The 15,444-nt window shown below is 31.5% G+C and overlaps 1 protein-coding gene across 3 annotated transcripts in view; it reads left to right on the top strand.

Annotated features, from left to right (window-relative positions):
- The window catches only part of LOC120773739 (1-phosphatidylinositol 4,5-bisphosphate phosphodiesterase), a 150,477-nt gene that overhangs the window by 119,792 nt on the left and 15,241 nt on the right, over positions 1-15,444 (top strand). For 2 of the 3 annotated variants that reach the window (XM_040102797.1, XM_040102799.1), the window contains exons 7-8: positions 6,878-7,024; positions 12,099-12,178. In XM_040102797.1, coding sequence (XP_039958731.1) covers positions 6,878-7,024; positions 12,099-12,178 — 227 coding nt within the window. Of the gene's footprint in view, positions 1-6,877; positions 7,025-12,098; positions 12,179-13,273; positions 13,354-15,444 lie in introns of all 3 variants that reach the window. The other variant, XM_040102798.1, reaches the window with a different exon arrangement.

The following is a 15,444-nucleotide window of genomic DNA, read 5'->3' as shown; positions in this document are numbered from 1 at the left end:
CGAAAAACTATAATAAAGTGGCAGTAAAAAGGTTGCGAAAGAAGTAGAAATAAAACAGCGAAGAAGTGAACTGCTGGCGAAAGAAACGGCACACACGAAAAACGCGCAAAGCGAGAAGCTGCACCACAAAAAGAAAGCTTTAAATTAAAATGTTTGCTTACAACAAGCAAACAATGGACCACAACAATAACAACACGCACCATATAATAATAAATCAACAGCAACAACAACAAAGAGTCGTAGATATTAGCGTGCAATTTGTTTGTAAGCAATCAGTTAGCAGCGCTGAAGCACGTAGCGCCACCGGGCGTATACGCAACCTAGCGCCGACGCTGGCGGGCGGTGTTGGCGTATGAGTGACATATGGCGACAAATGTTCGCACTAAATGTTCGATGCATGTGTGGTGAAGCGCATATGTATGTATATGTGCATGCATATCTGTATTTGTGGACACCTATGTGTGTATTGGTGCATATATGCATCTAAGTGCTTTTGTAAGTATGCCACCTCCTAGAGCGCGCAATAAAGTTCTACACATTTGCACTTGTTTGTGGGAAAACTTCGACACTTCTTCGTGCATGCGTGTGTGCACAATTCGTCACACAATTACGCTGACTTTCATTCATTATCGCTTTTTTGCTCAGCCACTTTTTGTTGCGTTTGGCGTCAGCTGCTGCTACTGATGAGCTGTAAATTGCGAATTTGTTGTAACAAAAGTTTTAGTCAAATAAAAAGCGGGGCGTTGGCGAGTGCTTTGCAGATTTCTTGACTAAAATTTTCCTGGAAAAGCACGCTTAGCTACTTCAATTAATTAAATTGCTTGTGTCAGAAGTGTTGTAGCTCACTTTGATTGCTGGCAATGAATGTTGTGTGGACAAAATGCCGGAAGAGGTATTACAATCATTAATATGCGCACACATATAACGGTTTATTGCATATAGGGAACGAAGGATTTAGGTTTTGAAAGAACTAGTGAAATAATATCGAGCTTTGAATTGTATTTGCAGCCTTAAACGAGTATAATTTTCACTTAATGAGCAAAATATTTAATCCATTGATTATAGCTATGTGTCTAAAATACCAAAACAAAAAAAAACTTAAACTTAGCACGCAGCAAAGCTTTAATACCCTACATAAGCTACATAAGTGCATTATTATAGCATAAAAGTGTATGAAAAGATCATTATCTTGATTTTGATCGTTGAATTTGTATGGCAGCTATATGCTATAGTTGTTCGATCGGAAAAATTTGTGCGGAGATTATAGCGCTGCCTTGGATAATTAAGTGCGGCGAATTTCATGAAGATACCTTGTCAAATAAAAAAGTTTTGCCTACGAAAACTTGAATTTGATAGTTCAGTATCTATGGCAGCTATGTGCTTTAGTAGTTCGATCCGAACAATTTGTTCAAAAATTGCTGAGTTGTCTCTGGTAATGATCTCTACCGAATTTCGTGAAGATATGTTATCAAATAAAAACCTTTTCCATACAAAAACTTGAATTTGATCTCTCAGTTTCTATGGCAGCTATATGTTATAGTGCTTCCATCCGAACAATTTCTTCAAAAATTGTTGAGTTGGCTCTGATAATAGTCTCTACCGACTTTCGTGCAGATATCTTGACAAATAAAAAACTTTTCCATACAAAAACTTGATTTTGATCAGTCAATTTATATGGCGGCTATATGCTATTTTTATCCGATATCGGGACAAATGAGTAACTCCTTGGTGAGAAAAAGGCGTGTGTAAAATTTCAGAGCGATATCTCAAAAAACTGAAGCACTAAAGCGCGCATTTACAAACGAACAATTTTTTTATCTTTAATTATTTTTTTTATTTGAAATAATACTGAATATTCCACAAATCTTAAAATAATACTATCTCGCAAAGCAGTTATTTGTCAATTGTGCTCTAAATTTGTTCTTCCATACTTATTTCTTTATTACCAATTTCGGTACTCACACTCTTCTCCCCTCTACCAGCCCCACTCCAACAAACTAAATTAATTCCCACTTCACTCTTTTGTTATACGCTTTTCCATTTTTTTTTTAATTTCTCTCAATTGAATTTTTGTTTTCCAATTAATTACGAGCTGCATGCGTCCACCTGTCCGAGCAGCCAACGTACGGAGCAGTGTAGTCATTCAACAAATTAAATAGTTGCATATTCCCAATTGACCTTTCATACACAACCAATTAAAACTATCAAACATGTCAATGTCAACTTTGACCTTCGCCAAAGCAATTGCGATAAGCCAGTGAACAGGAGCGTAACGGAAAGTGTTATGTATATATGTATCTGTGTGTAATGAGCTGTGCGAAGTTTTATATCGAATTTATTTGGAAAAGTGTGGGCAGAAAGCCATTGCTTGCCAAACTGTAATGAACGCAATGATTTCTATAGAAAATCAAAGCCAAGTGTATACACTAAATCACTTTTAGCCAATTAATTAAATTTTGCCAAAATGCAGTAAAATTTTTCAATTACAATTTTCAAACTAACGGTACTTTCTGCATAATTACTTGTGCACTTTGTGCGCAAGCAGTAAAAAGCTTGCAGAATACTCGATAAATGCTTTTTTTGTGGAAATATCAAGTATGCAGAAGTTCGTGTGTGTGTGTGTGCGTTTCTCATAAATTTTACAATTAGCAATTTCCATTAACGCTGACAACTCAATTATGCTGTTGTACATAAAACGGTAGTCAAAATGTTTGGTCCACTGGGTCAGCATTGCGTTGCTAGAGCAGCGTGCTCATGCAGTTTTATGTGGAAAACTGTCAAAAATTAATTTGTGCGGTAATATACGAGGGTGGTCGGATAAGTCAGCAGTCCATTATGCTATAATAGCTCTCACAGCTGCATTTCTAATAACATAAAGCGTTAAAAATGATAATTATACTGATTATACTTTGTATGGCAACTATATGCTATAGTAGCTAGATCTGAACAATTTGTTCAGAGATTGTGCGGTTTTCTTGGACAATAATCTATGTGAAAATTCGTTACGATATCTTGTGAAATAAAAGAGTTTTCCATACAAGCACTTGAGTTTGACCGGGAAGTTTACATGGCAGCTATATGTTATAGTCGGTCGATCCGAACAATTTGTTGGCCTATAATAGCGAAGACTTGTATAACTGTATATGCCGGAATTCATTGAGCTATCCTTTCAAATAAAAAAGTTTTTCATACAAGCACTTGAGTTTGATCGGTGAGTTTATATGGCAGCTATATGCTATAGCTGTTCGATCTGAACAATTTGTTCGGAGAATGTAGCGTTAATTGAGATCATAATATATGCCAAATTTTGTGAAGATAACTTTTCAAATAAAAAAGTTTACTCTACAAAAACTTTAATTTGATCCGTCACTTTATATAGCAGCTATATGCTACAATTGCCAGATCTGAATATTTTGTTCAGAAACATCGTTATAATTCTTTGTTAATATTCTATGCCAGAATTCGTGAAGATACCTGCTCAAATAAAAAGTTTTCCATACAAGCACTTTCGATTCTACCGACAAATGAGCAACTTCTTAGAAAACGACGATTTCTAACGTAATAAGCTAATTTAATCAATCTCTTCACGAACATATCTAACCACGCTCGTACTTTCGTATTTTTGGACGAAATCAGTAACGCCTGTACTCTCTACAATTACACTTTCTCCTGCACCACATTTAATTTCACTTTGAACCTCCACCTTCCCGCAAAGAAATGCATTAGTTAATATTGCCTACATACAACACGCTTAAACTTGTCATTTGCTACCGTTGTTAACGGTAATGTCCGTCACTAAATACCACATAGGCTTGCGATTGTAGGTGTGTTGCTCAAGAATTGTGTCAATGTTGGAAAGGAAATTACAAATTTAAAATTTAATTTCCGAACTTTGAGCGGTGTATTGCTATGCCAGTTTCAAATGGCAACACACGGCTATTTTTGACGCCCCTTAGACCGCTGTAAGTATATGCTACTTTTTGCGGCTGACAGACGGCCTAGGTTTGGATACCTGCCAAACTGTCAGTAAAGCAAGAAAGGTAATTTAAGTAAATTAAAGCGAGTATTCGCTGGAAAAGAAGAGTTTGAAGGAATTAGAGAGCAAAAACGTCAATAAGATGAAGGCGTAGATGTCATATTCCACAAATTTCTGGAAGACATAAGTACGTTTCTGAAAAAATGTAATTATGACCAAAGTCAGTTACTAACTGCTAACTAAACAAGATCCGAAATTATGTTCAAAAGATCTCAGTCTGAAATAGTTTAGGTCCGATTTCAATTTATTCATCTCACGTGTTAAGCCGTAAACTTTCATGTTAACTGTGACTACAGAGAGGATTTTATGAGACTCATCAATCTTTGTAAAAGTGTTGAAAAAAGATCAAAGCTCAAACACAAAAACTTGGAAACCTAAAAGCGGACTAGAAGGGCTTAGAACGCCTCTGAAAATTTTTTCTAAAAATATCGAAAGAAGAACTAGAAAAAATATGTATTTCTCTGCTGTTAAGTGGTCTTCTCGTTACCCCTTCATATTCTCTCTTTTTATCAATATCGAAACAGAATCTTCTAACTGAACTTTGTAGAAAATAGGTTGTTCTCCACTCTTTCATAGTCTAATCCTCAACTTTTCAGATTACCTCAGCTTTTTAACTATGCACGCGTCAAAATCATTCATTTTTATTTTGGAAATGTTGCCTGTTTGAGCTCCTATGGACCGTAGAGGTTCTTTGTTGGACACTCGGGTGGAGTGGCGGCGCAGAACGAACAACCTTTGAGGCTTATTCCGCAATAGTGCGTTGGCAGCGTAGGTCCAAGTAACATGTGGTAACACACGGGGAGTGTCTTAGGGCCTGAGCAGGTCTTAAGATGGCTCCATCCATTGATTATATTACACCTACCCGAGGTGGAATTTAGATGGAGCCTTTTAGCGCAGAAGCAGCAGAAAAAATTCTCCGGGCCGGGGTTGGGTCAATGCCAGCACGAGTCAGAAGGATGAGGAGGATTACAAACTTATTCTAAAATTTACCGATCCAAAAAGAGTTAGATCGAAAAAACAGCCCTCGGCCGGGAAAAATCCGGGTCAATCCCGGTAACGAAGAACTGGCTGTCGTGGGATTGTGTTTTTTTTTTTGTTGCGCAGCTTCGTTCTGGATACTGTATGATATTAAGCTCCTACTTATACAGAATCGATCCCGACATACCAAATATATGTCAAGCAACGAGTCCTCGCATGACTCTAATCATCTCTTTGCATGTCCAGCTAACCATACAAATCTGAAACTCCTCTCCCTTTGGTCTGATCCCGTCGAAGCAAAACGTTTCCTGAGCCAACCGTTGGAAGACCTCGATGACAATATATCTGAACTTTACCACCCTGACGAGGACTAGATAACTGTTACAACAACAGCAACAATCACGGTGCTATTTGGAAAAATTTTACTATAGTAAGAGAGAATAAAAGTTCTATAGACCTCTTGAGTTCTAATTAAGAATAAGGTCGAAGTTATTTTTCCTTCCATATAAGAATAAATAAATATGAACTTCTTATGGTATCCTCAAAGCTCAGATCACATCGGAGTATTGATCAGTAAGAGCTTCTCTTATTAAAAAAGCTATTTCCAATACTTACTGATTCAATTATTTCGGATTTGTTTGTAATAGGTTCGGCATATCTCCTTCTCAAAAATAAGGAGTTCTGGTACACCGAGCCAAATTCCAAAACTTGCATCTGTGATATTTCTCCTTAATTTAATACCATTTTGACAAAATTCGTCACTCAATGGCTTTTAGTTTCCCAGCACACCGGCATCACTTATATTACGCCAATATTTTCGATTACTTTCAACAACTCGAATTGAGTGAGAAACTTTCATCAACTCATTCACTCGTTTAACGCCACTTTCGCATGCTCTATATGTATGTATGTATATGCGAGTAAAGGTGTACAGTTAACGAGAGTAGGAATGTAGTGATGCATTTGAAAGTAGAGAGCAGCATGGATATGTAAAGCTTGTAGTTGGGAGGATGCTGTCCCTGTGTCTAAAATAATGATGGATGTATGTATGTAGTGAGCGTGTGTGTATGCGGTATCCATTCTAACAAATTTAAGTAGGACAAGTGGAAATATGAACACATTTGATTTTCCCCCTACTACTGGCCGCTTTCCAAAACTTGGACGCAAAAGTAAAATATTTATTCAGACCATAAAACAAATATTTGTGAGCACAAACCAGGACGAAAAAACAAAGAAGTTGTGACAAACTTGTGTAAAAGTGGGAGGAAAATTCACTCAGAATGTGCTGGAGGAGTGTAATCTGAGAATATATGTATAAACGAATGCTTAATATTTTAGTATTTTTTTATAACTGAAAAAGATTTTCTTAAAAATATATCATAAAAAAAATATTTTAAAAATATATTGAAAAAAAATTTCAAATTTTTTTTTTTCAAAAAATGTAGTACAAAAATAAATTTTCGAAACCAAAAAATTTATTTTTCAATATTTTCTTAATTTCTTAAAAATGCATTAAAAGAAATAAATTAATTTAAAAAACAAGTTTTTAAAATTTCAAAAACAAATTTTTCAAAATTGTATTTTCCAAACCAAGAAAATGCAATTTTAAATTTTCGAAAAGCTTTTCGAAAATATATTTTCGAATTCGAAAAAAAGATTTTCCTAAGAAAAATGTTTCTTTATATAAGATCTATTAACCTCTTACTTATATAATTACTTTATATTCTCTCTACATTTTGAAAAGTTTTTCGAAAGTATATTCAAAAAAATATTTTTCCAATTTTTTCTATCAAAAATAGTTACCTATGTATATTATATCCATTAAACTCATAATTGTATAATTACTTTCTATCTTCCACACAGGATCCGAAAATTCTCGATAAAGTGACAAAAAAGAATGGCACCGATATGGTGGCCTTGGATAAACGTTCACTGACAATATGTTCGAATACAGATTATATAAATATAACATATCATCATGTTATTTGTCCGGATGCAGCAACGGCAAAGGTGAGTTGTAAAAAAATAAACTGAAATTATTAAAAAGAGAATGCTGAAATGTAGCTTTCATAGCCGCTTTCACTTTGTGAGCGCCAATACAGCTTTACAACAGAAAGCTTCGAAGTAAAAACCAATTTTTATGAAAGCATAACTGAAAAAAGGATTACAAAAAGCACTAAAGCTTTGTATGCGCTTAGTGAAAGCTTACAATCAGTAAATGAAAGCACTAAAAACTTTCAATTGCATTTAAGTTTCCAAAAGTTAATAGTAGCTTTCACTTTAGGAGCCCAAATACCCTCAAAAGTTTTGAATCGAGTTTTTTGAAAGCTCTACTTAGAAAACTTTACTTCAAAAATGTCAGTAAGCATTCTGACGAAAGCTTTTTCGAGAGTTTAGGCACAAAACATTTAATTGCCCTTAGTAGAAGCTTAAGGAAAGCGAAATCTTTACAAAATAGAATTCCAAAAATTAGTGAAAATGTAAAAAATAACTAAAATAAAATATACGCAATTTTTCTTAATAGCTGCGAGCAAAAGCTCTCCATAATAAGCTTTAAAATACAGTGGAAGCTTTGAAGGCTTTGACTTACTAGCAAACCCTAATTTACTAAAAATTACTATTGTCATTTTTTAACACAAATCAGATTTCCCAAAAAAGCTACACCTAATCCCTCCCCTTTGATTCCTCTGCTTAAGTGTAGCTTTCTTTGAATAGATATAACTTCGAAATTCAGTGAAATTATTCTAAATATCTAAAATATATGCAAGTTTCTTAATAGTTGAGCAAAAAATTTCGGACTTTATTAGGAAAGCTCCACTTTAAAATTGCAAATGCTCTCCATAGTAAGGCTTAAAATACACACGATAAGGAATAAATTACGAATATTTCAAGCAAATAAATTAATTTAGCAATAACTCAAATTTCATATGTTAAAAATTTCAGCTTTCCCATGAAAGCTCACAAAAGAAATAGTGAAGGGTGTGACTAAAATTAATGAAAGCTCCAGTATATTTATACATAACAAAAAATATTTCTTATTTAATTTGAATAATGAAGAAAAAATAATTTTCTAACTAAAAGCTTTTATAAAAGCTTTCAAGAAGTTTTTACGTAAATAGGAGATGAAATTTAAAAGAACAATTTTTATGACACCAAGCTACACCGCAGCTTTCGATTAAAATCTCATTTCATTCAATAAAAATGGTAAAAGCTTAAGAGAAACAAAATTTTCGCAACATTTTAAGTCTGTTTTACTGATAATTTCATGCTGTACGCACCTTAATTTTTGTTTTAACTGAAGCCTAAATGAAGAAATAGAAACCCAAAATGGAAAATAGTCATCATAACTTTTTGGGGCCGATGATTGGACAAAGCACTTTTATTGATTCTAAATGATCCACTTGAAAGCTGCAGTGTAGCTTAAATAATTTATCAGAATATCGCACAGTCACCTTCTGCAAAATCACCCATATTAACTTGGCAAATTTTTCTAACATAATTTCGGCAAACTAAGTAAGTAACTTTACCTAACTGTTAAACTAAACTTTTCAACTTCAGCCGTTTCTTAAATATTTTAATACGTACATATGTATGTACGTACTAATACCTAACACTTGAAGCTTTCTGGCAATATTGTGCAGTTGAAAAGATTATTTTAGCCAAATGCACCAGTTAAATTCTCAAACTATGAGCCGACAGTCATGCTCTCTCTCTCCCCTAACACCGCTCAAGTGCTATGAAAATAGGCAACTGGGTACACTTTGCCGTTTGGCTAAAACTTTAATGTTTGTTAACGGGATTTTAGATGTATAGTATATTTGTACCGAGAAATGTTCAAAAAGTTATCACACTTTTGCAGAAAGCAAATCGATGTCGGGAAAAGGAGGAGAGTGGGAAAGAAGAGAGAGCGAAAAGTAAAAGCAAAGTTTGAAGCGGTAAAAAGGTGTTCGGTTCATGTGCGATATTATATTTCGTGAAGTAAAAGTTGCTGGTGGAAATGCAACTTTGAAATTGTGATATAAATAATTTTTATTTGAACACAAAAAAAAATTAATGGAAAGCTGCGAAGTTCGTGATACACAATTTATACTTGAACTGAAATTTTCTGATATAAAATGCAACTCTGCGTTATTGCTAAAAAAATTTGGTTTCATTTTGATATAAGGTAACAATTTTAGAGACTTATTAGAGCAATTTTGAATAGAGTTTTTAGATTTAAGAAATAAATAAAGAAATGTCAAAAACATACAACTTTGTGCTTTTAAAAATGCAACCCTGCTGGAATATTTTCTGTAACTACAGAGCTTTGCTGATTTGGAATAAATTATAGACAATGAAATATAGTTTTATAGTTAAATACTCCGTTTTATTACCAAAAGTTTTCATTTCGTCAAAAGCTCACGCTTAAAGCTCTTAAAAAAATTAACATATTTTTTTATAAAATTGTATTAATAATATTGTTTATAAACCGAAAAGGCAGTTGATTAGAAAATGCTCTTTTTTCCGTTCTATTACTTTAAGTCAAAAGCTCACGCTAAAAGCTTTTCAAAAAATTAAATAATTTTTTTGTTTTTAAATTTTTTTAATAATATTTTTAATAAATCGGAAAGGCAGTTGACTAAAAATGTTTTTTCTCAGAACATGTGACATTTTCACCGTAGAAAATGCAACCCTGATTATAGATACTTGTATAAAGTGCTTAAAAAGCTTTAATACTTAAACGAATGTGTGATATTTTCACTTTAGAGGTCAATAAATAAGTTATAAAACTTATTTAGCAATTATCTTAGGGAAAATTTGAACTTTGTGGGAGTAAAAATGCAACCCTGTTAACAGATGTGAAACTCTCGTCGAAATATAGAAAATTTTGCTTTGAATAATGGGTTTTACTGCGTAAAAACAGATCACCCTACAGAGAATTAAAGTAAACATTTTAATTTTCCTATGGGAATGCAACTCTGCGTAAGCAAATCTGATATCTCATGAAAAAAAATGTTTGAATGAAGCATTATTAATGTTTTAATAAAAATAACAAACTCGCTAGAAAAATTTATCTAAAAATTCAACACTGCGAAATTCCGTTTCAAAATTATTGTCTAAAATTTGGCATAAAAAACTGAGTAGTTTTGCAAAAATACAACTCTGCGAGAGTGCCACCAGCAAACTTAATGATGATTACAATAGCTGTCAGTATACACACACATACACAGGCATTTGCATACCTAGGATCGCTCACATCCTGGAGCCATCACTCCTTATTTATTGCCACACACACACTCATACATAGGGAAAATGCGTGTACAGTTAACCAATGACTTACATTCCAATCAAAATTTTTGTCAATTTCTGACCATAGGATCAGCGTTGCTAATGAAAATTGCAGCAATAAATGCAATTCTGGGCACATGTGTGTGCGTGCGTGTGTCGCACACAACCACAGAAATGCATACCCAGCTGCTAAGACCATATACATACATAGCATATGCCGAGCGTTCATGGCTTTTATGTGGCTCGCAAACAATGCCAGTGTGTATTGTCTGTGAGTACCAGAAGAAGAAGAGCAAGCGAAAAGGCTTTAGCAGTCATGCTATATGTAGTGCATCCGAAAACCATGTCATGCACACACATACATATCAACAGTGTTTTATTACCGTTATATACATACAAACATGTTGCTTACTATTATTTTTTTGACAACAATGACCTTTCAGAATTTTTAATTAAAATTGTAGCTTGTCCAAAAATCACATTAAATGCAACAGTTGTTGGTGAAAAGCAAGCAAAATAATTGAATGTTTGTTACAGTAAGAAAAAACAACAAAAACACAACATGAAAAGGAAAATTGTGTATGATTTGGAAGAAGCACATCCCAAATGCAATAGAAAAGATGAAAAATAAAATAAAGAAAATTTTAATAGTGGGAAAAATACATTCATAGAATTAATCCAAATCACAGAAATTTTTTTAAGCATAATTTTATAAAAAAATTCATAAGTTTTTATTGCATTATCAGTTGTTAATTTTTTTTTAAATAATTTTTTACCAAAATATTTAAATATTTATTTAATGAAAGTCGTAGCTTAATTTTCTTCAACAATTTTCATTGTTTTTGATCACGTTTTTCTTAGTATCTGATTAAAGAAAAAAATTAATTTAAAATCTTTATAAAAATTATAAAATTATATATTGAATTTTAAGAATTTTGTTTTTGAAAACTTAACAAAAAATCTTTTTATGGTATTTTTATATTTTTATTAATTATTTTATTTTTAATACAAGTTTTTAATTTTAAAATCTTTATAAGAATTATAAAATTATATATTGAATTTTTAAAATTTTGTTTTTTGGGAACTTAAAAAAAATCTTTTTATAGTATTTTTTATATGTTTATTAATTATTTTATTTTTAATACAAGTTTTTAATTTAAAATATTTATAAAAATTATAAAATTATGTATTCAATTTTTAAAATTTTGTTTTTTGAAAACTTAACAAAAAATCTTTTTTATAGTATTTTTGATATTTTTATTCATTATTTTATTTTTAATACAAGTATTATAATACTTAGTATTTGATTAAAGAAAAAATTAATTTAAAATGTTTTTAATAATAATAAAATTATTAATTGAACTTTTAAATTTTTGGTTTTTGAAAACTTAAAAAACAATACTTTTTTGTTAAAATAAATCAATATTTTTTTGTTTTTATTTAATTGTTGTTAATAAGATTATTTTTTTAAGTTTTTATTTAACAATTGTTAGTATAAAAATCATTTTTTTATTAATTTATTAATTTCTTATTCATTTTTGGTTTTAATACAGTTTACTTTTTTAGTTTTTTACTAAACTGTTATTATTATCTTTATCATTATTATTATTATTATTATTATTATTATCATTGTTATTATTATTATTTATTATTATTTTTTGTTTTTATTAAATATATTTTTTATAATGAAATCAAATATTTTTAGAGTCGTTCTTTATCGAAATACGATTGAGAAACGAAAAATAAATCTGCATATTACAAAAAACAATTAAAATCAAAAAATCGTTCTCCTCATCTCATTTATCTTCCATTTTAGATCTGGTTAGATGGCATACGAAAAATCACACATAATGTAAAAGCGAATAATATATGTCCGATGATGTGTTTAAAAAAACAGTAAGTCAAACATTGATAAAAAATTATTAAATATTAAATTATTAAAAATAAAAAATTAAAAATTTAAAAAATATAAATAAAAAAATCTTAATAAAAAAAAAATAATAATTTTACAAAAATTTATTTCAAATTAAAGCATGCAATTATCTTAAAAAAAATATATAAAAAAACTTTGAATAAACAAAAATTTAATAAATAAATACAAATTTTGAAAAAATGTATTTCAATGTAAAGCATACAATTATCTTTGGAAATATTGAAGAAAAAATTCTGTTTGAAAATTTCTAAAAAAAATTGTTTGCATGATTTTTTCTACTAACTAACATTTTTTATATGCTTTTGTGTATATTTGTCCGTTGTTGCATTTTAACTATTTGTGTTCTATTATAAATACTTTAATCAGCACTTAACTAAGGTTAACAACCGTTAATAATTGCTTTATGTTCTACAAACACTCTTCACTCTTCTCTAACTTTGCTTCCGCTCTATCTGTTGTTAAAAATATTTTTTCTGGTCACCTTTCTTTAAAATTGTTACACCAAGACTCTTTTCTTACTCTGCTTAATGCATTTGTTTTTAAATTTTTTTATGGTCACTTTTAATTTAAATTTTCTAAAATAATTATAGGACATTAAGGAAAAATTTTTTCACTAAAACTATATGCTTTTTTCGTCTTTACCCTGTACTTTGTAAAAAAATTTAATAAATTTAAATAATTAATATAATTTAAATTTATTTAAATTTTCTAAAATAATTATTTCTGCAATGTAATTGTTTTTGATATATTCTTTCTGGTTATTTTAAAAAAAAAAATATTTTTTCTAAAACTATTCTCTAACTGTAGTGATTTCAAAAAATATTTTTTCTGGTCAACTTTAATTAAAATTTTCTTAATTATGTCTTGTGTTTGTCTTTAAATTCTAAAATATATTTCTACTCATTTAACTGTTTCAATATGATTATATTAATCTTTCATTTCTATTAATTTATTTTAACAAATTCTTTACTTTGCATGTCTGCACTTCTCATTTGCACAATATAAATATTAACGTTAAAAATATGTAAAAAAAAAATAATTGAAATGTAAATAAACAGCGCTGGCAAGAGGGTTTACGTTATATAACACATAATAATAAGGCAACCAATGTGTGTCCGAGAACTAATTTAATGAAGCAGTAAGTACAAACATTTTTTAAAAACACATTTGAACAAAATTTATTTGCTCAATTACTTTAATATAATATTTTAAAGGAGGTAAGTGCACAAACATATTAAAATAATAACGGAGAAAAAAATATACAAACTAAAAATATTTTTTCAGAAAAATAATTATTTTTGTATTAAAGTAATTTTTGCTAACATATTTTGAAGAGTATTTTCTATTAGAAAATAAAATAAATCTAGTTTTACGCCAAATTACCGAACAAGTGTCACAATTATTGCACTCAATCAAATTTGAGTAATTTTGTGTGAAAATTTTCCATTTTACGTATTATTTGAGCAGTTCAAAAATATATCTTTTATTTTCTCAGACCTCGGGCAGAGCACATTTGAGTCTCTTTCCAGCTATATTATGCATAATAATAAATAAATCTGAATTGCTATTAATTTCGTCGATTCCAACATTCCACTCAATCAAACTTGTGGAAGTCTTCATTCAGTCCTTTCTAAGAATAAACCCAATTCATTCAAAGACCTCTTGAGTGTTGAATGTTAAGTGTATTGCACTCCTTGAAACTTGAGTGAAACTCTGAGTGAAAATTCAGCATTACAAATATTTATTGAATAGTTTATAGGTATACATGTCTTATATTTTCTCTGATTGCAAAGCATACTTGAGCTTTTTTCAGCAATATATACGCTAAGTATAATATGTAAAAATTTAAATAGCTGCCACTGTTGAGTGATACTAACATTACACTGAGCTCGACTTGAGTAATTTTCATTGCCAAATACTTTCCAACTACAAAAACAAAATAAACTCAATTTTTTCCCCTTGAGTGTTTGTACTTGAGCTATACGAATTTAAATAGCCACTACTATTTACTGATACTAAAATTACACTGAGTCAAACTCAATTTTGTTCACTTCAGGCCTCTTGAGTGATTGCACTTGAGCCCTTTTCAGTGAATTTAACCTCTTAATGTATTCACTTTATACATAGAACTTTTCCGAACATTTCCTAAGCAAAAGCTTTTGTTATAAGTCGGTGGGTACAAGAGAAATTTCCAATGCGGCTATCGCGTCGAAAGGGTTGCCATACACAGTCATAGTCAAACGGCACTTAAAGCGATCTCAGCTTGCGAGATTACATCGTTTTTGATGCAGCAATGTGCTGGTTAGCGTATCAGTTCGGAACCGATTGCATCTCATTGGTGTGGGTTGACGAGCGACTTTCAAAATGGCAGAGCAGAAACCCTGCATTGCAGCTGGTCCCTAAGCATAAAAGAGCTGCTCCGCAAGCAGGAGAGAATAGGTAGAGATAAATTTGGCAAAATACGCCAGACAAAGTTGCTAAGGCGTGGTTCTAATCTCACTAGGTTCAAAAGCATAATTAACCTCCGAGACAAAATCAGTCTGTTGAGCAACCTGCCGGTTTTGCGACATGCTTCCGGAGACTTCTGAGCATCTTTGTCTAGATTGCATACTAGCCCTTGGATCTAGCCATCCGAATAGATATCATATCGCAACAATAGCACCCAACAGCATACTGGACACAATAGATCCAAAGTCGCAGTACAAGCCTCAATTTATTGCTATCTATCTAACTTGATGACTCACTTTAGTTTAGCTAGTTTTTGCATTGTGAAATAAGCATAAATGTTTATGTTTGTTTACAACAGCGCGCCAGTTGTGCTTCCTTTTCGCTGATTGGTGGCAATTGGATATTCCAAGTTTAGCCAGGTCCTTTTCCACCTGTCTTTCCAAAGGAGTGGAGATCTTTCTCTTCGTCTGCTTCCCTCGGCGGGTAATACTCTCAGAGATGGAGTGTTTTCATCTATTCGGACGGCAAGACATAGCCAGCGTAGCCTCTGTCTCTTCATTCGCTTAACTATAGCATTGTCGGCTTATGTCTCGTATAGCTCATGGTATTCACCATTGCCATTGGCAATGTGCAAAGATCATAAATCTTCCGCAGAACCTTTCTCTCGAAAACTCGTAACGCCGACTTATCGGATGATGTGTAACTTGTAGAATTTAGTCTTTGTACAACGAGGAAGGTCTTTACTTTTCAATTGTCTACTCAGTCCGTACCTGTTGGCAAG

This window comes from Bactrocera tryoni, chromosome 4 (assembly GCF_016617805.1).
Source record: "Bactrocera tryoni isolate S06 chromosome 4, CSIRO_BtryS06_freeze2, whole genome shotgun sequence".
Classification (NCBI taxonomy): domain Eukaryota; kingdom Metazoa; phylum Arthropoda; class Insecta; order Diptera; family Tephritidae; genus Bactrocera; species Bactrocera tryoni.
Note: the sequence above shows the minus strand (reverse complement) of the source record. Positions and strands in the feature narration are given on the sequence as shown.